Here is a 25,307-nt window from a genome sequence, read left to right as displayed (position 1 = left end):
TCTGCTCTTTTCATCCCTATCCCCCTAACCTCTCTTCTCTCTTCCTCTCCTCTCTCAGCTACATTCAGAAAAGCACATCTGCAGGCTTAGATCTACTAAATACACAGCCTTAACAGATATAACCATCCCTCCCAGACCTCAGTCAGGTTTATCATACTGTCAATACTGTCATGACAACAAAGCAGAGCCACGAGGGACACATACACACATATTATCAACTGGTCAGAGTCAAAGACATTAAGGCTAAGTAAAGCCTCACAATGCCTTCGTGACTGTGTCACGTGACATCATCTGTACGTACACACACACACACACACACACACACACACACACACACACACACACACACCCTGTAAACATGTAACTTCTCACAGACATGCTACTCCCACTGAAATTATCCCGGTGGCTTTGATGGAATCGTCTGCCTAATATGATGTCACATACTGTAAACACTGAGTAATGTACAGACTGACATATATATTGCTCAGAGCTACTGCTGGAGGAGTCTCTGTATTGTTGTCGTTGCTAAACATGACGTGATGGAGGCCAAACTGTAGGCGCACTCATCTGGAAAGTTTAGCCTCTGGGTCAGCCGTGCAGCGACGCCTCCCCCACAAGAGAGTCAGGGAGGAAGTAAACAGATGAGCAAACAAAAGGAGGCACAGTGTCTAAAACCCAGAGTGTTTTAACTGTGTTTAAGGAGGTCATAGCACTTCACCTAACCCTCTGTCTTATTGTTTTATTGCCTGCAGTCCCTTGACGGTCAGCTGAAGCCCGTGTTTTACGTGATACGATGAGATCCTTCCTGCCTGACGAGGCAGAGTTGATTTTTCTGTGTAATCATCTCGCAGAGATTATAAAGCTCTGGGACCCGATGATCCTCCGCCAGCCTGACGTCATCACGGACGGCTGGATTAGACCACCAGTGGTGGAGCTGAGATCAGTACATCCCAGCCTTACAAGATAATTAGGCTGTTTTGAGTTGTTTCAGTCAGGAGTAATTTGTTTTGGACAGACATAGAGGCTCATGTTTACTCAGGTCCACATAGAGTGAAAGGCTTTGCTACACCATTTGGCTCATTTTTGTTGAATGATGTCTCTTTTATTGTTTATGTGCGTCAAATTCCTCATTGTTCATCTTTTTCTGTAAAGTTTTATTGTTTTTCCACACTGTCATTTTTGTTTCTGTCCAAGGATAAGCCTGCTGATATTCTGTATTTTTCTTCTTCAGTAAATCTCATTTAAAGTCCAAAACCAACAATGAATTGGCCCCAGTAACAAGTATTGGTATCATAGAGCTCTATTGTTGTTCAGATCTATTAAGAGCACATCAGTGGGCCTCAGTGTTGCACTGCGTAACTTGTTCCATCATTATCAAATCAAGAAATTACTCAGCCTATTTTATAAAAGAGATTTCATTTTTTTAAGTAATAATGACAAAGATTTTCATTTAAATGTCTGTTCAGTCACTATCTGTGGCTTGTGGCTGGATGAGGTAACACAATGGTGATTCAGCCCACGACCCACTGCTGGAAACCCTCTCATTTGGAGTATTATGAAATGAACGTGCTGGGTGTCTGTGGCGTAGAGACGGGTTTTCCATCACCCAGCAGTGATTGTTCTGCTAGAGAGGCGAGGCAGAGCTAACGCAACAGGCTCACTTTTCAACAACTCACTGACCGACAGCACACAGGCAACACTGTTTGCATGTCTCGGTGAAGTCCAAAAACACAGCTGTAATAATTGATAATAGCCATAGTTCATGCCAAAGAGTGTCAAAGAGCGATCCTGGAGGTTGTAATGGTGTTAACAAATGTGGTTGGGGCTGAGAGCTGCAGACAGGCCAGGAAAGTCAGAAAGTATTGAGAGACAAAGTAAAATGTTTATGGTTTGTTCTTTTCAGCAGATATGTTGACAAGAACGCAAATTACAAATAGCACCAGACTTATCCTTTTATATACAGCATCTTTTTAAATAATGACAAGTTATGAATATCTATTTTTCCACTCATGTAGTTTTACTTATTTGATTTTCTTTGTCTTCATTCACAGCTTGGAGACTTTTACTTGGAGCTTCACTGGGACTTCCAGAGTTGGGGTGAGTCTAATCCCACTGTCTGTTCTGCTGTTCTGTGATAGAGAGGCTGACAGCGAACGTCTTAGTTTCTCAAACATTATTCACTGTGGAAATTAACCATGTGCCATAAGTAAGGGTGTTGTTTGAAACGCCAACAGAAAGACGTCAGACAGGGAAATGGATGGTTTCAGTCTGTCAGTGTTAACCTTGAGTCATGAGGCACATGGAGCGGAAAAAAAATTACACCTCCTGCTGGACAAGAACTGACGCATCATGTGGATGTCCCACCTTTTATTATCATGTCTGTAATCTGTGCTAATACCAGAGTCACACTTGTGTCCCCAGCTGCAGTGAATGTACACAGAGGCTCACCTGGTACCATTTCATAATGATAAAATGTAGATGGGACATACTGTGCAGCAGTTGACAAAATGTACCGACTAAAACTAGCATATCAGAATTTGCTTAGTCTGCACAAGACCAGCCCCAGAATGTGAGCCAGGACCGACTTCTGTGTACTCACTGTGTCTTTGTGAATTATTGACAAAGTGGGCAAGATTATGTAATGCACATACGATAGTAACGAAATGTAAACTGGTTGTATAACAGTGCATTTGGAAATGGAGGTGGTGTAACGGTAAAGGTGACAATCGTCTGAACATTATATTTGTAGGTTGGAGAGCTGTAGATTTATGTGCTTAGGGAAGACTGTTTGTTTAAGGCAACACAGTCACATGGATCTGGGCTCTCATCAGATGGATTTCTGGCTCGGTGCCTCTTCAGGCCTGTTTAGACTGCACAGTGTACAGTACTCTGCTGGGTTAGAAGAGCTTCTTGATTTTCAGATTGCTTTTTTCCAATACTCAACGTCACAGAGTTATTTTTGACCGTTAAAGTACCTCTTTAGTTTTGCACAGTGATGGAACAGCAGGGAGAGTTTCTTGCTTTCGGTTACTTAACCTGGTGGGGGCAGTGAGTTATGAAATATTTAGCGACAGAGCTACATGTTATTGCCGGTATATGGCACTCTATTCTACAGGGCTATATGCTACTGCAGCTTTGAAGTGGATGGCGGTCTTAATTTTTGAGTGAGGTTTCTAAATTTAGGTACTTCTGAGACGTCTTGCATGTCCTTACTGTATCTTTTCATGTTGCAGTGCCTTTGCTCTCCAGAATCCTACCTTCAGATGCGTGTAAGATCTACAAGCAAGGCATCAACATAAGGCAAGTCCTGTCAACAAATGCTTTTTCATTTAAGGGGAACTTTGATGCTTAAAGACAAAGAGGAACAATATATTGTAGTGGATTTTCTTTTCTCTCTTTCACCTTATTCAAAATATTAATTTTTTGGTTTGTAGGAATGCAGTCACAGACACCACGTGTGTGTTACACAATTTTTATTCTTCAGATAATGAAGAGTACAAACTATAAATCTGACATGTAAAGGGCCTGGATTCAGGATGCAGAGCAAAGGATTTATTTTCCGACATATTCTTTCAAACCTCAGCCTCTATGCTCCTCTGTGAAGGATGCAATAAAACGGATTGGTGAACAGTTATACATGGTTACCTGGTCTACTTCTGAAGTATTGCTGAGTGTGGTTTGTGGGAAAACACCAAATTATCTGAGCTACTACCCCCTGCATACTCTGACAATAGTCTGCCTGTCTCTGCTTTCCCTCCCTAATCTTTGAAGATAACTCGGCTGCATACTTATAGAACACGGTTTCCCGACTCCCTAACCTTGGAAGATAACATATTTCCATCCTCAGGCCTTTAAAGGGAAAATTGGCCACTCCGTGTTAATGGTAAATGTTGTCAACTGGACCAATAAATTCGTCAACGTGTGCTATGTTGACTGGGAAAACTTTGTTTCTCTGTTGTCCTGCTAGCAGAGCCACGCCAGCAGCGCCTACATTTACTATAATGTATTGCACCTGAGCTGCAACAGCATCCAACAAAAACTGCCCACGCTGAAATTCATTGCACAATTTTTGTTCTGTCCTCTTTCTGCTGCATTTATTCAGCTGTACATTCTGGCTCCAATGCATATCCATGTTAGTCAAAACAGAGTAAAATGTGTCTTAATCCATAATGTCCTCTGCACATATGTCTAGGGATGACATTTTCACTGTTGGAAACATAGCTTGTTGCAGCACAAGCGAAGTGAACAAGGTTTGATTGTGTTTTTGAGCAGTGCGCCCCCTGTCAACTCAGAAAGCTCAGTTAGCCTGCAGTTCTTCTGGCTAAATGATGTCAAGTTACAACGCTGGTGTCAGAAGAACAAGAGGTTTTGCAGCAACTTCCCAGAAACTTATTGATGAATTGATATCCTCAATTGATCACATTTACCATCAGCACTGACTGAACATCCTTTTAACAATCTGCAGGTCCACATAGTCTCCTTCTGTTCTCCGCCACTCTGTGTATGATATGATTACATGTACAAATTCTATCTGACTACAAGTAACATGCTTAATTGAATAAATGTGAGACCAGGTATTGATTGCATGAGCATCACAGTTTCCTTCAACAGTATTTAGTGGTCTTGTAAAGCCAACAAGAACACCATCGGATGGAAACCTGATCAAATCAAATAGTAATTCTTTGAGGAAGCCTTGTATTGATGCACTTTACTTTTAATGGATACTAGTTTATTTGTCATCTTGTGCTGAACAGAACAGCCTCTTTTCTTTCTCTCCTCTCTACTTCCCATTTCCACTCATGAACTTAGTTTGGTTAACTAGAGTGTGAAATCATCGCCCGCAGTATGAGGAAGCTGAACGATGATGCCTCTGTGCACAGATCTCTTACTTCTGGTTTCAGTTTAAATCACAGCCTCACGGACGAAGACCTACTGTACAGTCTACTGTGCTGACTAGCTCGCTTACAATGGACGTCAGCAGAAATGCGTCCTACGGTGACACACGCTGACGCACAGTCACAGCAACACATCTACAGTGAGAATCCAGGCTGCTGTGCTTCATTGTCTTGTGGGCAGAAAGCCGCCACCGTGCCGAAGCTCAGCAGCCGAAAGGGTTAAGTCCCCCAGCGGCGGTGTATGCACATACATTAAGACATGGATTAGAGGTATTCACTGGGTTGTATGTGTGACACACCAGGCTGCCCTGTTATCTAGCACGTACAGAGATGCTTATCATAACATATCAACTGAATCTATTAAAATATTGAATTGAGTTCATAAAATAGTGTGTTGGTGTGTCTGTGTGCTGCGTCTTTGTAACCTTGAAGTAGAGCTCGTCATTATTCTGTGAAACTGCTCCTGGCTGTCTAATTTGGTATTCAAAATGCCCTCTTATTATCCTGGAGTTGAAGGGAGAAAAAGAGAGAGAGAGAGAGAGAGAGAGAGAGAGAGTGAAAGAAAATAACTGTCACAGCAAGTTCATTTACATTCGAGTGCTACAGCGCGTCAGGCCTGTCATACCTACCCACAGCACCTACCACTTTGTGTCTGGTCTGCACAAGCACATCAGTAATTCTCTCTGCTGTCATGCTTCATTCCACGACTACCCACTTCGACAACACACGCATGCACACACAAAAAAAAAATTCCTGAAATGCGCTGTTGGTATCCCGCGGCAGTGATTACCATACACATTGTCTCTGAACTTTCAGACTAAATGTGTGACATCTACCACCGTTTCCTTTTGCTTCCAGTTTTTGTTATTGGCTTGATTTGGCCAAAAGTAACGTCAGCTCAGGTCTTTTGTTGTCATCTTCCTCTTTCATTTTCATGTCTTCTCCTGTACACTTCTCACACTAAACCCTATTTTGGTCTCCTTTTGTGTATGTTCGTTATGTGTGTCTGTAGATTGGATACAACCCTGATAGACTTCACAGACATGAAATGTCAGCGTGGTGACCTCAGCTTCATCTTCAACGGCAACGCCGTCCCCGCCGAGTCTTTTGTTGTGCTGGACAACGAACAGAAGGTCTACCAGCGGATACACCACGAGGTGTGTGAGACCTTTAGTGGCCCACTGAACTTGCGACGTTCATTCGTGACTTATGGTTGGAAAGAACAGCATACTGGCTTCTTGCTGCCTTATTAGTCGTGTGAAAAACAATGGCGGGTGTATTCGAAGGATGTTGCTACAGTAAAGGCCATTTAAATTGAATAGGTCCATCGCCCGGTTAGCATTAATGTCTCTGAGTAAATGACGTGGCACATATTTTGATATTCCTTTCGCTCACTTGGCCTAAGGGCAGAACTAGACAAAAATGCCAGGGAAATTCAAATATAAGCAATTCCACTCTGGTGATCTTGAAAAGTCAGCCAATAGTTTTTAACATGTCTTGCTCTTGAACAGTGTTGGAGAACCAAAATAGATCAAAGTTACTTGCTCCCACTGCTGGAGGTTAGAGGTTAAGAGTCCTTATTTCCCATTGTCCTTATTATAGGAAGAAAGGGTGCTAGCAAAAAGTGAGCTACTCAGCCATAATGCAGAGTCTCAGTTTTACATCACATTCATTTAGTCAAATGTTTTTGTCCAATGTGACTTAACAATACGCTGATTTAAGTCACATGGAATATGCATGTTCATTGTTGCAGTGAAAGAGCGTAGAGCTGTGCATACATTAAGTGTTAAGCTTTTTAGTTGGTCAAATGCTAACACTGAAATTCCTAGTATCGTGCAGCAATACTAAAATCTGTTGTTGGAAGCTTCATTATATAAATTTGTCTTCCATGTTATTCAGCCCGTTTAAATGGTTATGTTAGCATTCTGCTTTACACCACATAATGAGCGTGCCTGTGCTGATGCCTGTGTTGATGTCTCTGTCCGGCATTTTCAGGAGTCGGAGATGGAGACGGAGGAGGAAGTGGACATTCTGATGAGCAGCGACGTTTACTCGGCCACACTCTCCACCAAGTCCATCACCTTCTCCAGGGCGCAGACTGGCTGGCTCTTCAGAGAAGACAAGACGGTGGGTGTCAGTCGTCATGACGGTGTGTCATAACTCCCACTATCTCAGGTTTTAGAAACACCGCTGTGGATCACAGGATCCCATCTGCAAGGAGGAATCTCAGGAATGCTGAGTGTTGTGTTCCAGATTGAGAAAGTTGGGAATTGAATAAATTCTTTAGGAAAGACCGGAAACAGAAATTAAACGACACAGATAACGGTGTGTGACGTAAACCTGATCGCAGTATGTGATGTTTTTAGCTTGTTCTCTCAAATGAAATAATTTTTTATCGATACAGGAAAGCGTTTGGGAGGTGTGGTGTGTGGAGGAGACAGATGAGGGCGGTGAACTAAACCTGTTGAAGAAACAGTTTAGCTCATTGGTCCTCTCCAGGGAGCCCCCTGGTTGTCTCTCTCTCTCCCTTTGAACCCAGTAATCTCCTTCATACCGGTCCACACCTCCCTCACGTTGTTCTGCTGGAGTTTGGCCTCCAGCTTCCTCCTGTAGGAGTCCTTGACCTCTCTCAGCTTCTCCTTCAGGTCATGCTGAACTCTCCTGAGCTCCTCCGTGTCCCCAGACCTGAAGGCTGCTTTCTTCTGATTAAGAAGCACCTTCAGGTCACTGCTGATCCACGGCTTGTTGTTGGGGAAGCAGTGAACAGTCCGGGATGGTACGGTGGTGTGTTCACAGAATTTGATGTATTCTGTGATACAGTCCGTCATGCTGTTGATGTCCTCCCCATGTGGTCCACACAGCACATCCCAGTCCGTGGACTCAAAGCAGTCCTGCAGAGCGTCTTTAGCCTCCTGTGTCCACCTCCTCACAGTCCTGGTGGTTGCAGACAATGGCGGACGTGAACTCTCTCGGCAAATAATACGGGCGCATCCCCACGGCTAGAAGTTCAATGTCCGGGCTACAGAAACATTCCTTCACAAACACGTGGTTGGGATTGCACCACCTCTCGTTCACATAGACTGCAATCCCTCCAGCTTTCTTCTTGCCGCTCTGCACAACGTCTCTGTCCGCCCGAACAGTCCTGAAGCCGGGTACGGCCGCGCTGTGGTCCGGGAAATGTGAGTGCAGCCATGTCTCGGTGAAACACATGATGCTGCACTCCCGGTATTCCCGCTGGGTCTTTACCAGCGCGCCGAACTCGTCCGTCTTGTTGCTCAAGGACCTCACGTTCCCCATTAAAATCGCCGGTACCGATGGTTTGAATTTCCTCCTCTTCGCCTTCAGCTTAGCTCCAGCTCTGCAACCCCGACGTCTTCTCCGAAGTTCGTCCGGGATTTCAGGCCTCGCTCCGGGCAGCAGCAGTAGAGGCCTACTCAGCGCGATCAGCTGATCACTGGAGTAAACAATGGCCCCAGTCCACTGTGCGTAGCTCTCTGTTACGAAGAGGGAAAAAAGTAAAAGAAGAGCCACCAGAAAAGTGGAAAAGTTACGGTCCATTATCTGACTGTCACTTAGCACACGTGAAAGAAAAAACAACTCCGAAGAGAGGAGAAAGAAAGACAAATACTTAAAACAAAACACACTCGGGGGAGCTGCTGTAACAGGCTGCCGCCAGCACGGCGCCATCTTACGATCGAATGATAGTGATGTCTTATTAGTCAGAAAAGTAAACATTGTTTCTCAGTATCCTCTTGTTATCGTACAAGAATATAGAATAGAATATAACTCTTGTTTGGGAGTTACAGTTCTGCTATTCCGTGCTACAGACTGCCACCACTTTCTTTATCATATTTCCTGCTACATCTGCCACACCAGGCAAGGAAGACTAGTGGTAACAGTGATAACCCCAGGAAGGAACCACAGGTGATAGGCTTCGGGTTAAAAACAACACAGGCGGGGCGGGGGTCGTGTCGGCAGTGAATGAGGTATGAGGGTATTGCTTTCTGTCCTCTCCATCCTTTGTCCTTTTCACATGTGTTTAAAAGGGAAATTGGTTGCTCAGCGGGGGGGGGGACTTATCTCACTGTTTCTTCTATCTCCAGGAGCGCGTGGGAAACTTTCTGGCAGACTTCTACTCTGTGAATGGCCTGGTGCTCGAGTCCAGGAAGAGACGAGAGCATCTGAGCGAGGAGGACATCCTGAGGAACAAAGCCATCATGGAGAGTCTGAGCAAAGGAGGCAACCTCATCGAGCAGAACTTTGAGGTGAGTCGAGCATCATCATCTCTGGCTTAGTGTCATTTCAGCTGGATGATGTAGTAGAGAGATATCCATCAAGCTGAGGGATCAGCGTGTAAAGCTTCAGGCCACTACTTGTGGGTGCTGCTGCAGTGCCCCTCTCATCTTTAATTGCAATGTTGTGGTTGAGATTCTGGGGTACCCTGAACCATTACATCACCACCGCCCTGTCAGTGATCGATGCTGTTTTATTATGTGGCCCTCAGTGCCCTCTTGTTTCATAAATGAAGTGGCACACAAGTTGTATTTATTCAAAGAAGTGACATTAAGCACAACAAACTCCGTCCCATGTTTCTGTTTTGCACGAGATACTAGTTCAACAGGTTTGATGCAGCTGTTTAAATGTAACTCTTACCCCCCCCCCTCCCCCCAAGTTTATTTTCTTACAGCTTCTCATTCAGTGATGAAGTTACATAATGAGTCAGTAAAACCTGGTTAAAGTTGTATATGCACTGTTTTTATTTGCCTTTTAGGTCATTTATTCCGACATAACTGTTGACATCATGCATCTTTGCCTTCGGGGAAAAAAAGCTTGGTAGTTTTCTATGGATAAAGCATCGTAAAAAGAACAGGCCATAGAGTGCAGCTGTTTACGTCCAGCAAAGGAACATGTAGTTACTTTGTGAATCACCTTTGAGAACTTGTTCTGCAAGATGAGAAGCAGTCGGAGCTCGGTCCGCTCCGTTGATAAACGTCCAGTTTACTTACACCTGCAGCGTAACCACCAGCCGAGCCCTGAAACTGTCCTGTCCCGCTGGAACCTTGGGGTAGGAATTGAGTCTCTTGAGACCAAATAAATCCCACAGTCCTTCACTCCTGCATCTGTACACAGATAAATCCTGCAGAAACAGCATGGACATCCTGACAGACTCTGTCAAGCATGGTTTATTGAAGAAATTCCTGTCTGGGTCCCCACTGAGTTGTCTTTGATGTTTTATTTGTTTCTGACATCAAAACAGTGAAAAGATGCCCCAATCACTGAGCCAGAACACCCCCCTCCCCCACCCACCACCTCCTCCTCCTCACCCACAGTGCATGGATCTGAGTCCCAGCACCGCCACCCAGTGGTGAAACTTACAATGCTGTACCTTATTTACAGACTCGCCTCTTCACCCTCCAGCCGAACACTACAGTATGTTCCAGAGTTTGCTTAGACAGCCCTTGTCCAAACGCTGAACATAAAGCCAGTCACACAGGGAAGACAAAGCCTCCCAACACTCAATGGATGCCTTTTAACTGCTCACTTGTTTTTTGTTGACTCTCCCTTGTTCTGTGCTGAGCTTTGTCTCATCACAGTGACCACTGTCGTCCATCAATACATGTCTTTTTACTCATGTCAATTAACATCCACTCATGTTCAAAGTGTAAAGACTGTGTTCTAGTGGACCTCAGTGCTGGTGTGGAAACAGTTTCTCCCTGTATTGATGCATGGGAAGTGGGTGAGATAAGCAGCTGCTGTGACGTAGCTTTGTTTACTAGAGACCAGGTCAGTCTGTGGACACAGACGAACGTGGTGGGCTTTCGGGCAGAGCTTGGTGCTATTGATCACACGGATGAAAGCTAAAGCCCCCGGTGCCATGGAATGATGGGGGTGGGGGGTGGCGGGACCGGCATACCAGCAGATCAGGGTCTCAACAGCCTGTGTGTACTCTGTCCTGGTCACAACAACATGCCTGGGCCGGTGCACAGTGTGAGAGTGAGCACTTGCAGGAAAAAAAAAAAAAAAAAAATCACCATAACACCTCCGTGGTGTCTGCAAGTGTAGGTGTAAAGCTTTGGCCTTTTTTTTTTTTTATTTTATTTTTTTACTCACACGTCTTCATTCAGTCGTCTCTGGGCACAGGGAGATGTCTCCCCACCCAATACATTTTTCCACATAATTCTGCCCTAGTTTCTGTACTTAACCACGACTTTCAAAAGAGCGGTCAGCTGGTGTGACACCAATTATTCTAACTGGAACACTGCCGAGAACAACAAGTTCATTTTTGGAGAAAGTCAAGTTTAGTCATAACAACAGAGTTCAGCAAGAACAGGCTGTCCAGACTGAAAATACACTGATACCGAAGAAGAACACTTATTCTAAGGAGAGACCGTTCTCTTCAGGAAGCTTAGATTATTAAAACACGAGGAAGAAGTTCCTGCATGTTTTTATCTGGGTGTTTGAAGAGAGTTCTCTTTGATGCTGCTCTGCCGGTGGGAAAATTCACAGTGTGTGTGATAAAAATCTGGTGAATAAATCCAATCTGGTTCTCTATATCGGTCTGACTACAGCTGCACTGGTGCTGAATTTGAACAAACTACCTTATATTGTACAGTTCCCATTTAAGTTTACTGAAGGTGATGCCTAAACAGGCCTTTTTTTTTAATTATTCCGGGTGTCACATTTCTTACCTATTGGGATTGGATCCTAAAGTCAGTCCAGGTTGAGCTGATGTGACTGTTTTATCAAAAGGAAGTAAACAACCACAAAAAAAAAAAAATAGTAAAATTATTCCTACTTCAGCAAACTATACAGTGAAGCATGTAAGAGGGTCCATTACTGCTTTTATTTCTTACTGTTTAGAAGTTTGTATTTCTACAAATAACAGCAGCCAGTGAACGTGAAAATGATTAAGAACAGTGACACTAATGTTCAAGATGAAAAGGAAATGGGTACAAAAGCAGTTTAAAGAAAACAAGTCTCGGTATTTGTCCCTACAGAGTTTCAGTGTTATTTTTACCTGTAACATAATTCAGTTCCGGGTGTGAGGCTGCTGCCAGAGCTGGCTGTGGTTTAGTGAAGCATCGGGGCCCTCCGGTGGCCTTCACTGTGCACGTCATCGCTCTGTGGAAATCCATTAAAGCAAGGTACATACCGTGGGCAAAAAAAGACTGATAAAGTCTGATATTAAAAAGATTTGACTCTGTTAATTGAGGTCTTCCTGTGACTTTTGTCAGATTGGCAGGTTGATTAGAAGTTGGCAGCTCACAGATCTTACAAATGAACCGCCCTGATTGGCTGAGCTGGACCATTTTATCATTTAGTTTTGTCTAGCAGTGTTATTTAGTCTTGAGGTCTGACCTTAACTTTTTTTTTTTTTTTTTTTTCCCAGCCGGCAAGAAGGCAATCTCTAACTGCCCCCTCACCCAACACTATATCCTGGGAAGAGTACATCACGGCTGACAATGGAAAGTAGGTATCTGAAACGACCAAGACCTCATCTCCAGACTTTTCACCACAACGTTAAATTAAATACTGTAATCTGCAGATCTGTTGGTTTGTGAATACAAGAGCTTACGTTATTGATTGTTTCATCAAAAAGTGATTTCACGTCTGTTGAGTGCTAAATTTATGAAGGAACATCTGTTCAGACGATTGGAAAACATATTCTAACCGTCTGCTCTCCCCTCAGAGCTCCTCATCTGGGAAGAGAGCTGGTCTGCAAAGAGAGCAAGAAGAACTTCAAAGCCACGATAGCCATGAGTCAAGACTTCCCTCTGGGCATTGAATCGTGAGTCCTCACTTTGAGCCGCCCTCAAGACGGTTGTTATTTCCTCCCAGCATGTGCTCAGTGGTGATGAAAAGGGAAAATATGAATCTGCTGAAATGAATTGAAAAGAAGACTTCAGTGGAACTTGTGCTAATTTCTTTTACACGCATTAAGACTTTTCAGTTTGTTGTTGTTCCGTTTTTAAAAGTGTGCGTGTTATCTTTTGATTTGGTTGCTTGTAACCCTGGTTTTATCCTCCCTCAGGTTACTGAATGTTCTGGAGGTGATTGCACCCTTCAAGCACTTTAATAAACTCAGGGAGTTTGTTCAGATGAAGCTCCCCCCCGGCTTTCCCGTCAAACTCGGTAAGCAGAGATTCGTATTGGATCAGCAGACGGTGGTTCGGTAATTGAGAGGGATATTTTCATGTCATGTTTTGAGATATTGAACCATATGTGAAACGAAAGGTTTTAATGTTTGTCTAAGATGTTTGAAATATGAATTTGTCCTCCTGCCTCCTTGCAGACATCCCTGTCTTTCCTACGATCACAGCCACGGTGACATTTCAGGAGTTTCGCTATGACGAGTTTGATGAATCCATTTTTACCATTCCCAACGATTATAAAGAAGACCCGAGCCGCTTCCCCGACCTTTAGCCTCAAGACGCGGGACTTTGAAGAGCAAAACAGCGACAAGGCGACATTATGCTACAAAACATACTTTTTGAAAAGGAAACCGGAGGGAAAAATACAGCGGTAACTGTTTTTTTTTTTTGTTTTTTTTTACGATTTCTGGATCCTCTCACCCACCCCGACTCTGAATACAGACTGCAGCCTGACGACAAGACACGCGACCAGAACGGGTCATCGCAGCTGACAGCGAGGTCGACACCTCCCCGTGTTTTGAGGTGGGGTGTTGCAGGTTATGACCCTCACCTTCAGATTTGATCGAAACGCAGCAGGCGAGGCAGGGAGTGCAGGTAGTAAACTTTGAGAAGTCGGAAACATCTCATCAGTGAAAGGGCATTGAACTTAAAGTGAGTGACGACAGAGCGGGTGAGTTGTCTGTATATGAGGTATGAGTAGAAAAAGAGGAAGCGGTTCAGTTGATGCTTTGTTTTAAAGTATGTAAGTACTGTTTATAAAGGGACTGTCTTAAATTGACCTGTAGTAAAGCACTGATATTACTGTGTGAGGCGCTGGAGAGGAATTCCACTCAAATTTAGTTTTTAGGTTCTTTTCCTACTTACTCCTGAAAAAAGAAAATCTTAAAATGCAAAAAGAAACATTGGTTATTTTAAATTTTGTAACATTGGATTTAAGGTCACTAAAACCTCAAATGACAGTATATGTAATCACCTGCAGGCCTGTAGGGGAATAAAGTTCTCTTTTTACACCAAATTATTCTCAACATTATCAACTTTAGTTCCCAGTAGTGGACATAAAATGTCCTTTTAAAATTTGAGTGTTTTTGTAGGTCAAAATCAGATTTTTTTTTTTTTTTTTTTTTAGAATTCCACTTTAACTCTGCACATTATAAACTTGTGCGTATGTGAGCGAGTGTGTGTGCGCGCGTGTAAACGTTGATTTTCATGGGCCTGGAGTAGCATCACTGAACTTTTGGGCACTATTTAGATCCACTACAGCTACTCTACTTTCAGTCGAGTCCGTAGACACTCACTTTGGGATACTGAATCTTTAATCCTGCGTTGGAAATGTCGAAGTATCATCAAAGCGATGCGTGTAATGCTGCAGATTTTTATGGTACCACAGAGTCCTTCTTTTTGAGTGGCAGCGAGTGTAAGTTGTGCTAACCAAGCCTTTTGTTTCTTACGTCACCTTTTTAAACCGTGTAACGATACTGCTAAAAGAACACGGGTAGATGTTAGGGACTGAGCGACGACAACATTCATGCCATTTTTTACACAAAACCACCAGGCTTCCTCCCTGCGCAGTATATAAATATATGTTTTAGTTCTTGATTTGTCTTTTCCTTTTTCTTGTGTGTCCTTTGGTCTGATGAGTTTCCCTCCACAAGAGGAAGAATTGTGTATTTTTTTTTTTTTTTATGTAGCATCATGTGAATTCATTTGAGAGTTTATTGGTTTGTAAATGGTGGAAGTTGATTTTTTGTTGTTGTTGTTGTTGTACATACTTGTGTTGTTTGAAGAAAAACTGAATCTCTTTAATTCTCCTGTCATTTCTCTCCCTCCGTGATTCACCATTAACATCCTTCAGATGTGTGGAACCAACAATAATTTCAGGTGTTTGAAAAGCACAAAGCACCAGGGAGCGTTTAGTGTTAAAGGCCAGGAGGTGGGTACTAAAGCCAGGAGGAGTGTTCAGAGGTGCTGCTGTGGTTCGTGAGCTCTTAAATGTTCATACACACAGGTTTCTGCAGGGTGTTACTTTTTGTACTGGTGGCTCAGTTCTTTCAGCGTACTTACTATTGAAACGATATGGTCATTATATCCATGTTTAGTCTTACAAACAAATGTGGTTTCATTTCTCACATTGCATTCCTTAGTACAGGCAAGTGCTGCTGGACGTGTGCTGCCTCAATGACAAAATGCTTTACGTTTTATTGGATGCTCCTTCCTGACTTCAGCTGCTTGAATTTGACATGTTTTCTGTAGGAAGTTACTCATCCATCTCCATGTCAGTTGTACAAGAAAAGCTGTTGTTTAAGTCCACGACACTATTTTCATATAAAACGTACTAAAATAAATATCCACATATCTAACAAAGTTTGGATTCTGTGCTTCCTAACATCCACATATTTAGTGTCTGGTGGAGAGTAGACTGAGGACGTGTTTGAGGAGTGACTGATTGCAGTTCTCCCAAATAGTGAAGGTCATTGTGTTTGACTTAAAAAACAAACAAACAAACAAACACCTGCTAAACTTCATTGTGTTTTTAGCCTTTCAAAAGTGTAAAAATACATTTTCAGGCAGTCAGGTGTGGGCTATTTTTGACTTTTAGGAGTTGCCAGGCAACCAGCAGTTTCAGAAAGCAAATTGCCACCATATTGCTTTAATATGTTCTTTCAGGGACACGAGTCAACAGTTTAACTCAATTTTATTGTTTCCTTTGGAAAACCTATTGCAGACAAAGTATTTTATTGCAACAACACATTTCAATCTGCAATGTACACTTATAAAGGGTCGTAAATAGGAAGGTCAACAGAGCTGAAACACAACTGGGTGCATTACAGTTAAAGCAAAAAGATTGAAGAACCGAAAAAAAAAAAAACAACATTAGGCTGAGTGGTGAGTGACCAGCAGTCTGAAGGAGGAAAGCGCTGAAACCTGACGAGTATAATATTTACAGATTAAATGCCGTGTATTCTACTGTCAGGAGGTTTGAAGAGAAAGGCAACACAAAAAAAAAATAAAAAGGAGACGAGATCTTAAAAAAGTACAGCAATAACAATTTAAAACCACATTTTTTGTTATTCATATTTTAGTTTTTTTTTTTTTCACGTCTTTACAAAAATGATCCGACTGCTTTTACAACAACCCCCTCCACAATGCTTCTACAGTTAAGACAAAAAACAAAAACAAAAATCTGTTTACCTTTGAGTGATCAGGCACAAACATACTGTGGCCTATATTAAAAATATAAAAAGGGCTGGAAAGATAACGCGCTCTGGTTCGGGAGGCTCTTAGTCGCTCATCTCCATGTCCTCCTGGTGGTGATCATCTCCGTTCAGTTTGGACTTCTTAGGGATTTGGCCCTCGGATCGCTCCATCTCCTCCTGGCCTTTGGGGGATGAGACCGAGTCAGAATCGCTCTTCCTCTCATCATCCTCCTCCTCTCCTTCTTTTTCACTGTCATAACCTTGTTCCTCCTCGTCGTAGTCTCGAGTAACCTGTGGCACACAGTCCTAATGAACGGTTACATGTCGGCATCTGCTGAGCTTTCATTCAATGTCGGTGAGAAATTCGCGGCCCTACACGTACCTTTACGTCTCCTTTCTCACTGTCAGACTTGCGGTCCCGGTCTCTCTCCTTGTCTTTGCTCTTCTTCTTCTTGCTGGTGGAGCGTTCCCGTTCGTCTCTGCTGCGGTCCCTGACCTCCCTCCTGTCTCGATCCCGCTCCTTCTCGCGCTCCTTGTCCTTCTTCTTTTCCTTCTTGTGGCTGCGAACGGGATGAACGCATCATTTTTAGTGGTTGCGCTCCAAACGACAAAATTGCAGGTGCAAACGGCAGCTGTGGTTGACGTGGAAAAACTCACCGTCTGGGTGATGGCGACCTGGAGAGCTTCCTCCTCGGGGACCGAGAGGCAGTGCGACTTCGCCTGTGCCTCCTGGGAAACAAGAAATTAGTAGGAAACAAGAAGATAATTTAAGTTATAGCCATTATTGTGGACTTTAGATTGTAACTATCCAGACAGCTCACCGATTAATGCTTCGAGACCTTCGAGCGCTGCTGTAGCTTTTGGGGGGCGTCTTGGACCTTTTCTTCGACTTCTCCTCCTTCCTCCTCTCCCTGTTCAGAGCAAACGGAACATCAGCGCGTTGAAAGAAACGGGAAACACGTAGCCGGATGCACGGACTGTTCTCGAAGCTCAAAATATTGCGCAAATTATTCACGACGACAACTGCGTATCCAATTCTGCAGCAGGGATCAACGCGTGGTCGATAAAATGAAAAAGGAGGAGCTGTTTTGCTCCTCGGGACGAGAGTGGAGTTGCTGACCTCGATCTACTTCGGCGGCCTCTCTCCCGGGAGTGGGACCTCCTCCTTCGTGGGCTCTTGGACCTCCTCCTGCTCCTTGAATGAGACCTACGCCGAGACCTGCTCTTCGAACGTCTGCTCAAAATAAGAAGTGACACGTTTGAGAACGTAAATTACTGCCAGAAACCGAGTATTCATTCCTAGTTTGTGACACCGGAGCCCGTTATTTCGCCGCACGGCTGATGTCTTTCATTCAGGTCGACGTACCTGTGTCTGGAGCGGGATCTGGTCCGCCTGCGTCGTGACCGAGAGCGGGAGCGGGAATGTTTGCGCTTGTCGTCTTTCTTGTCTGCAAAAATAAAAAAATAAAAAAAGTCACACATCTACCAGGTAGTCCAAACTTACCGCTCACACCGAAGAACAAATACTCCACAGACCACTGGACGAAACTCCAGCACACGGGCGATTTCACCAAATATAATGTAAACTGTTAAATAAAACATAGGCTGCATTAAGTTCGGCATACTAAAGAGTAATTTCGAGTTCTCCGTCATGCACGTTCAGGAACACGGTACTCACTTCCTGGTTCAATGGCTGCAGAAATGAGAGACTGGGCCTCTCGGACTCTCTTCATGGCTTCTTCAATCTCCTTGTTGGAGGCGTCCGTCTTCATTCCTGGATTCAGGTTCAGTCCGGCTGCTAATGGATTCAATCTGCAAGTGCCATCAATAATTTAGATTTTTCGCAAAACAATATTCATGCTGACTGAACTGCATATCCCGTTAAGAGACTGTGTGTGGTTTCTTACTTTGGGTCCATGGACTGCATGAGCTTCAGGAAGTCTGCAGAGAGAGCCTGAGAAAGAAGCGAGGAGGATTGTTATGATCAGCGGGAGCTTTTGTTTGAACATGATGCACCTGTAACGGTGGCTGATCCTCACCTGGGGGTTCATGTTCGGTCCTGGCATTCCCATGGCGGCCATTTGCTCCATGTTGGGAGCTCCGAGACCTCCGAATGGTGTTCCTCCCATCTGAAATGTTGGGACATACGACATTCTGGAAACTTTGCTCAATTTACAGCACTTTTTTTTTTTATATATGAAAGATGCCTTAAGATGCCGCGTTTGCTTTTTGTGGAGCAAAAATCCTCCACGTAAACGATGTTTTAAGAAAGAAGAGAATGCCTCTGAATTGCGTCGTCATGTTTGGGAAGTCAGAGAAATTGGACGGCATTCTAAACACGTGTCCAATTACCACTTTTTTTGATATAATAATTGAATTGGACATTACCGACTCCAAACTATCAGCAGTGTGTTCAAATGAACCGTATTATTGTGCCTACCGATGTTACCAACTACCGCACCAAATGAAAAACAGCACTGGCACTATTCATTTGTATTCAACAGGCGAATGTATGCTTTCATTGCAATTTTTTTTTTTTACCTAGCAACAATATTAATGTGTGGTATGTCCCATGTTCCCTTTTGCATCTCCTTCCCGTTTACCTTCTTCAACTCAAGTACTAATTTCCGACATGTCCGAGCCAATTGTTTGAACACCGAGTGTTGGAATACATCAATGGGACGAGTTCACAGGATCTTGGCAAGTGATAGAAAAATGCCAAAATAAATGCATACGAATTGAATGTGCAAACTCACTGATGCCAGAGGATTGGGTGTTGGAAGAAGGCCTCCCCCAGGCATCATTCCTGCCACGGCATTGGCTGGAGCCAGCAGCGACATAGCTTTAGATTCATCAGGAATGACTCCTGGAGAAAAACAGGCACATTTCAGCACATGCTCAACAAAACCATAGACAACACTCAGACAAGACTTGCAGACAAGCCACCTCAGTCTAACTACTCTGTAGTAAAAATAAAAAAAAATAGTAAAAATCCACTTTTCTTTTCTTTATATATATATATATATATTTTTTTTTTGTCTTTTTTTTTTTTTTTTTTGTCTTGTCTGTAAATCTTGAGCCCTGACCTTTTTTGTGAAAGTATGATTGTAGGATTAGCAGCTATAAATTTAAAAGTCACAATACACACTGTGGTCAACACTGCCAAGATTTTATCACCTGTACTTGTTTTTTAAGTCATGAACCAAACGTAAGCAAGCACAGCCAGTTGTCCCGTGGGATGTGCTCTCAACTTTCATTAGATGTTTTATGAACAAGCGACTCGCGCCGGCTGCTTCGCTATAAAGCACACAAAAACATTGAGATACAGAAAACAAAGTTCATGATTTGGGTGTAGACACAAGGGTACATTTCAACATCACTTACCATAACCAATACAAAAACAGAAAAGGCTCAGTCATTTTATGTGTTCTGGCCTTTTATTGGCAGTTACTTTATACAATCCTACCCAAAAACTTACTTGGCAACCAGATAAAGTACTGCTAACCAGATACAGTACTGCTAGGTTTTAGCCAATAGTATGACACACAAAAAAAACACTAAACAATGTCAAAGATAATCTGCACTAAACAGTTAAGGGCTTTTTTTTTTTTTTTTTTACCAGCAAGAGTCGTGCTAAAATCATGTAACATATGCCCATAGCTGAAGAAAACCAAACAAAGGGAAAATCTTATGAGAGATGCTCATCCATGGCTGTGCAATCTGAAAACAGGCTATTTTTAATCTGACATTTTTACATTGTAAAGGGGGGGAGGGAGAGAGAGAGAGGGAGAGAGAGAGAGAGACACGCGCACACACACACGCGCACATACACACACACACACACACGCGCGCGCGCACACACACACACACACACACACAACAGAAAGGACACTTGAGAAACAGGATAAGGCTGCAGAAGACAAAACTGTTGGTGGCATTTTCAGCAGGGCCTGGTATATAGGGCTGGCTGAACCAGGAAAAAGAACTGTAAAACACAACAACAAAAGAAACACCACTGTTAAACGTGAGATTCACTCAACTCGTTCAGAGTCATGTGTGGAGAGGCTCAATTCAAAAAAAAAATATTTTTAAAATAAAAAGCATTTTTACGGCAACATCAAGCAGAGCCATAACACTACTTTTATCTCATGTGTGTGTGTTAGTGAAAATCGGGGAACACAAATTTACAGTGTGAAATAACACAAGGCTTCAGCACAAGAAGCAAGTACACGCCAAAGGCAGTTTGTGTGCTAATCCTGCTCAATAACCAGATTATAATAAAATTTCACAACCCCGCCTCCCCTCCCGTATCTGTGTAGATGACGGCACACACCTTCAGAATCTAGTCTAGCATGCACAGCTGATTAGTTCATCTATGTCGCATGCTTTGTGCTGGATGTAGGGATGTCCCGAACATCTCTTCCTTTTTGGTTGTTTGATATTTGGGGTCTACAAAACACCAAGTCTTGATCCAGTATTTATATTTTACTTTGTACCACAGTCTTCGAAGAGTTTTCGTTCAAAAGGGCAATCGAGTCTGGATACGTTTGCTCAACGTATCTGCAGTCAGAAAACAAAGGCAGGTGGGAAACACCCGTGTACGTGCAAGGATGTTTAATTCTTTCTGACTGTGTTGCAGATAATATCAGTGGACGGAGGATCTGTGGCAGTAAATCAGCTTACAGGTAACACCGATCATATAGTATCCCCAACTTTAACGTTTTTAACTGCAGGTCTTTGAGAAGTTTATAAAACCGAGAACATGTTGGTGAAATGGGGGCAAATAGGACAACTTTGTTAAAGCTACTGTGTTTTCTCTCTCTGATGTATTGTATTGTATTATCAAACTGGAACTCCCTATTTTTTCCCGAGCACAAGAGGGCATTTTGACAGCTGCTGTTCCCAGAGTGCAAGAGGTTAAAATATAAACAGAGGATCAGAAATGGTTCAGACTTGACAGTCTACAGTAATTAATTTTAAATTAAAAAAGAAATGCCTGGATTGGCACCGTTCCACCTGCTCGGGGCATCCCTAGTTTGGTGCATGCCTTCTAATCGACACACATTTTATCTGAAAATTTGTCAAATCCTTTGAACATGTGAAGAATTGAGATTGCCTTGAACCCTGTCCCCAAACCCCTCATTTGCCTTAATAGTTGTGTGGCTATTGTTTTTTTTTTTTGGTAAGAAAAAATGCTTTGAACAGAGAGAGAAAAAAAAATAAAGAGTTAATATTTTACTGCAGAACAAGAGAGAGAAGGGGCTTGCGAGCCTGGTGCCATTATTTTTTCTAATCTCCTGATGGCAGCAGAGGACCACTTTCAGCCAGCAAGGAAGGGGCTCTCTGCAAATGACTTGTCCACTATGAGAACCACAACACAAATAACAGAGAGAGAAGTTTACAGCTAAATTGTAAGACATAGACACAAATGTACATTTCCCTTTTACATACCTAGAAATGCCAAGCACTGAAAAGCTTCTCTAGCTTTGGTTAAAAAAAAACAAAACAAAAAAAACAAGTCACAATGGCTCAAAGACTGTTTGCAATTCTATCAGATACGCCTACACATTGTGATGTACGTTCAGAGATAGCCATGTGAGGGGAAATGGGAATAAGACACACACCCACCTTCAGCAAAAGGGACCACGATCAGGGCTCTGTCCACGAAGACGGTGTTGGTCAGGTGTTGAGAGACTCCCACCGACTCAGACTCAAGGAATTTTACAAAACAGACACGTGAGGTCACAGGCAAGGGAGAGTCACTGGAAGAAAATACAGATACGTTGTGCAAAGAATACAAACAAGGACACCCAACATGCCTTCTGCAAACTGAGAGTTTGTGTCCTCAGGGACAACTAAAGTCTCTTCTGCTCCCTGCATCCGCTGTTTGGTACGACACGCTATCATTTCATGATATCACTTCTTACAAGTTACATTTGTTACTATGTTCTCGTGACAGCACAATAGTATCCATTCAAATAAAAGTTAAATAAGTCAAGTTGAACCCCCCCTCCCCCCTCTCTCCCCAGTGGTTAAAGGTTGTGGCACGTAACTTTCTGAATAGTAACTAATATTGCCTGGAAAGCACATCCTTGACATTTCCTACCTGTAGAGTAGCCAGGTGTAACTCAATTGAAGAAAATACAAAGCAGAAACAATTATTTTCCACTACAGCCAATAAGAACGTGCTACGATGTATTGCATTTAACAGCTGCTCATTAAATGTCCAAGTGAGATCTGAGGAATCAATCAGATGGATTGCCACAATAATGTTTTGATTCATTTTCGAATTACTTGATTGAAGTGAATTTTAAATTAGAAATAATCTCGCTGAGCTCTGCAATGCAACAAAGAGGGGTGCGACCAACAATTTCAATGCTGATTAATGTCCCAATTAATTGACCAACCGCTCTGCTGATCGATTAGTTGATGATACCTCAAATAATGTGGAAAACAAAACAAAAACAAAAAACAGGTCAATAGTAACAATTGTTATATAGCTTGTTTGATATGACGATCAGTTCAAAAGTAATCGATAGATTTAACAAATGTTTGGCAACAATTTCTGTAATTTTATCGAAATTTAAATCACGTCCGACATTTGTGGATTTCACAATTGTTTCATTCTTAAAATGTGTTAAATCAAAACAAAAACAAAAAAAATATATATAACCTGAATATCTTAGTTTTATCAAACAAAACAAAGTAAGATGTTCCTTATTTTCTAACATCACATTTAATGTCAATAACATCGACAATCAACAATCACTAATTGCGTCCCTTTAATATATATATATATATATTTTTTTTTTTTTTTTTGATGGGAATCTTGATCGTTTGCTCCATTAATCAAGTTTACAATCCCGGCGTCTGCAGAAGAGGTGAAAAATAAATCGCGTATATTATAAACACCCCGAAAAGGAGGACAGTTTGAGCGCGTCGACGCTGAGGAGAGGGACCGAAGACGCGGGCAAACGTGAGCATGGAGCACGCCGCGCAGCGAGGCCCGCCTCGGAGCCGCAAGGCCTCAAACTCAGCTCAGCGTGAGGCGACCGGAGAAAACGGGTAAGTTTAGGATACTCACTCAGGCGGAAACAGTTTGAGCTCCTCTATGTTTCCGAGGAATCCGAACAGAGTCCTCATTTGCTCGGACGTCGTGCTCGGGGACACGTTGGTCACCTGAATGACGTGCGTGTTGGAATTCATTTTTTTTGTTGTTGTTGTTTTTTGTTTTTTTTTTATCCCGCGAGTGCTAATCAAGCTAATGCTAGCGTAATGCTAGCAACGGGCCCGAAATAAAAAAAAATAATAAAAAAAAAAAAAACGCGAGCTAATGTAAAAAGGTCACAAAGAAAAATACATCAGGCGAGAGCAAACGTTGGCATTTTTCCAGCAGATACAAAGAAAGTGGTCGGTATTTTTTTTTTTTTTTTGCTGCGGACAACACAACGGTCGTGACCAGAGCAACAATGCCGCTGCCGCAACTGTCGTGAGGCTGCGATGCTGCTTTCACGTTCCGTTTGTAGACTCGTAATTATGATTAACGAATTATCCCAGTGTGTTTCTGGTGATATTTACCGGTGGTGGCAAAACGTTGACTCCATGACACGGTTTGAATAACACCCCCGTTCATTTGCATTTACCACCACCTGAATTATGTTTCATATTATTTTGTAATATTTAATGGTACTTTAAATTTATTTTATTGAGTTGCTTATTTGGTTCTTCAGTATTGCTTTGGAAGCTTCAGTCGTCTATATATATACCAGCATCAAACGGAAATGTACCTCAACCTTGTGCTCGGGTAGAGAACTTAAATAAACGTACAAGGATACCGTTCACCAATGATATGATGATATAAAGAATATATAAAGTTTTTTTTTCTGATAGCACTTAAAGGCAGCGTGACTCGGAATACGGCTGAAACTGAAGTAGGCGTGGTTACAGTTGTGTCACATGATCTTGTTGCTAGGCTGTTAGCTGGCGGCTTCTGCAACTGATATTAGTGCAGGTTCTCCTCCTTGAAATCGCACAACTATGCAAACGCCGAGGTGAATTTAGAAGGACCGAGGTATGCACATTTACACCGGCGATTTTAAACAAACCAAACCGTGCTTACGTCTGTGCTCGGGTGAAACAAACGTTCTCGGAGGTCAGCTCCAACGACCCTCATCTGTAGGCGCAAAGTCGTCGCTTGCTAACGTAGCAGCAGCAGCAGCCTCGTTAGTTTGGCTTGTCAACACGTTGCTGCGGTGAGTTTCAACATATGGTCTTTCAGAAAGGTCGGGCGACATTTCAGAGTAGTAGTTGAAGTATTGCCAAAAGATGCTGCGTAAACCGAGGCAACTCGGGACCGTCTAATTCGCCAAAACGCGGTCAAAGTGGACTCGGAGATCAACGACACGAGACAGGTAAGTGGATGTACCTCTGATGTACCCGGAGAAGTCAGTTTTATATTCTGTGCATGGTGACCTGGAAATGTCCCTCTTAACTTTGTCATTTAAGTCATTTAATGAAAGATTGGCACCAGTATGCGAAAAAAAATAAATAAATAACCATGCAAAATGTAAAAACCATCTATGTTACATCTTTAGATGACCTGGAAGGGAAATTATTAATCGGTGTCGTTGATTAATGATCCTCCTTTTTGGGTTATTTTAAACATTTGCATAAGAAAAGACGTGCACAGGGACAAGCATTTTTGTATTTGCAACAACAGATGTGGTACAGAATTTATTTAGGATTAAATTAAAGTTTTTAATGTGCTTTGTTTATTTGCACCCGAGTTGGATTGTAGAGGATATTTTTGAGTGAACTGTTATTCAAACTTTAGATACTCAGCTGTGTCAAACCAAAACCATTTTGATACAGCAGCATTTTAAAAAAAAAAACCTCAAGTTTCAACTTGCATTGTGTACCTTTCATTTACTGTCGATAATGTTCTCCTTGTTAGTGCTTAAATTTCATTTCTTTCTTTTTTTTTTACTGTTTTTGATTCATGTTATTTGCTGTTGTCGTCACCAACCTCTCTGTGCATCAAGGCTCTCGACCTAAAACAAGTATTT

The 25,307-nt window shown here is 42.6% G+C and overlaps 3 protein-coding genes across 7 annotated transcripts in view; 2 read left to right on the top strand and 1 right to left on the bottom strand.

Annotated features, from left to right (window-relative positions):
* LOC138200625 (ankyrin repeat domain-containing protein 13C) overlaps positions 1-14,846 on the top strand; it is a 30,583-nt gene extending 15,737 nt beyond the window's left edge. Inside the window, exons 5-13 of the mRNA XM_069153472.1 lie at positions 2,052-2,097; positions 3,234-3,300; positions 5,908-6,052; positions 6,891-7,022; positions 8,999-9,160; positions 12,286-12,365; positions 12,586-12,684; positions 12,928-13,028; positions 13,189-14,846. Coding sequence (XP_069009573.1) covers positions 2,052-2,097; positions 3,234-3,300; positions 5,908-6,052; positions 6,891-7,022; positions 8,999-9,160; positions 12,286-12,365; positions 12,586-12,684; positions 12,928-13,028; positions 13,189-13,319 — 963 coding nt within the window. The 3' untranslated portion in view covers positions 13,320-14,846. The remainder of the gene's footprint in view (positions 1-2,051; positions 2,098-3,233; positions 3,301-5,907; positions 6,053-6,890; positions 7,023-8,998; positions 9,161-12,285; positions 12,366-12,585; positions 12,685-12,927; positions 13,029-13,188) is intronic.
* An 877-nt stretch (positions 14,847-15,723) lies between these two features.
* On the bottom strand, positions 15,724-23,740 carry LOC138200622 (serine/arginine-rich splicing factor 11-like). 4 transcript variants are annotated; one of them, XM_069153466.1, is made up of 12 exons: positions 23,327-23,740; positions 21,871-22,004; positions 18,999-19,108; positions 18,282-18,371; positions 18,150-18,196; positions 17,921-18,054; positions 17,609-17,690; positions 17,363-17,476; positions 17,082-17,153; positions 16,900-16,971; positions 16,625-16,802; positions 15,724-16,548 (listed from the first exon to the last, which is right to left on the bottom strand). In XM_069153466.1, exons 1-12 carry the CDS (start codon positions 23,446-23,448, stop codon positions 16,327-16,329), a joined length of 1,377 nt encoding a protein of 458 aa, XP_069009567.1. In that variant the 5' UTR covers positions 23,449-23,740; the 3' UTR covers positions 15,724-16,326. The 4 variants fall into 4 exon arrangements, with proteins under 4 accessions (XP_069009567.1, XP_069009565.1, XP_069009566.1 ...); XM_069153464.1 differs by having other exon boundaries at positions 17,064-17,153; positions 23,327-23,739; XM_069153465.1 differs by having other exon boundaries at positions 15,724-16,533; positions 17,064-17,153; positions 23,327-23,739.
* Positions 23,741-24,204: 464 nt separating this feature from the next.
* The window catches only part of xxylt1 (xyloside xylosyltransferase 1), a 31,309-nt gene continuing 30,206 nt past the window's right edge, over positions 24,205-25,307 (top strand). For both annotated transcript variants that reach the window (XM_069153469.1, XM_069153468.1), the window contains exon 1: positions 24,205-24,653. The gene's annotated coding sequence lies outside the window, so the exon portion shown is untranslated. The remainder of the gene's footprint in view (positions 24,654-25,307) is intronic.

This window comes from Embiotoca jacksoni, unplaced genomic scaffold (genome assembly GCF_022577435.1).
Source record: "Embiotoca jacksoni isolate LCO1_2020_lvr unplaced genomic scaffold, fEmbJac1.0.p SCAF_19, whole genome shotgun sequence".
Classification (NCBI taxonomy): domain Eukaryota; kingdom Metazoa; phylum Chordata; class Actinopteri; family Embiotocidae; genus Embiotoca; species Embiotoca jacksoni.
The sequence above is the reverse complement of the archived record's forward strand: the minus strand, read 5'-3'. Positions and strand labels throughout refer to the sequence as shown.

What these genes read in the sequence shown, in the direction of transcription:
- LOC138200622 (XM_069153464.1), bottom strand. Translation starts at nt 23,448, where the DNA reads ATGAATTCCAACACGCACGTCATTCAGGTGACCAACGTGTCCCCGAGC. An exon ending in AGATCCCGCTCCAGACACAG is followed by an intron (nt 17,477 to 17,608) that starts GTACGTCGACCT and finishes TATTTTGAGCAG; the next exon opens with ACGTTCGAAGAGCAGGTCTC. An exon ending in GGCCGCCGAAGTAGATCGAG is followed by an intron (nt 17,154 to 17,362) that starts GTCAGCAACTCC and finishes TGCTCTGAACAG; the next exon opens with GGAGAGGAGGAAGGAGGAGA.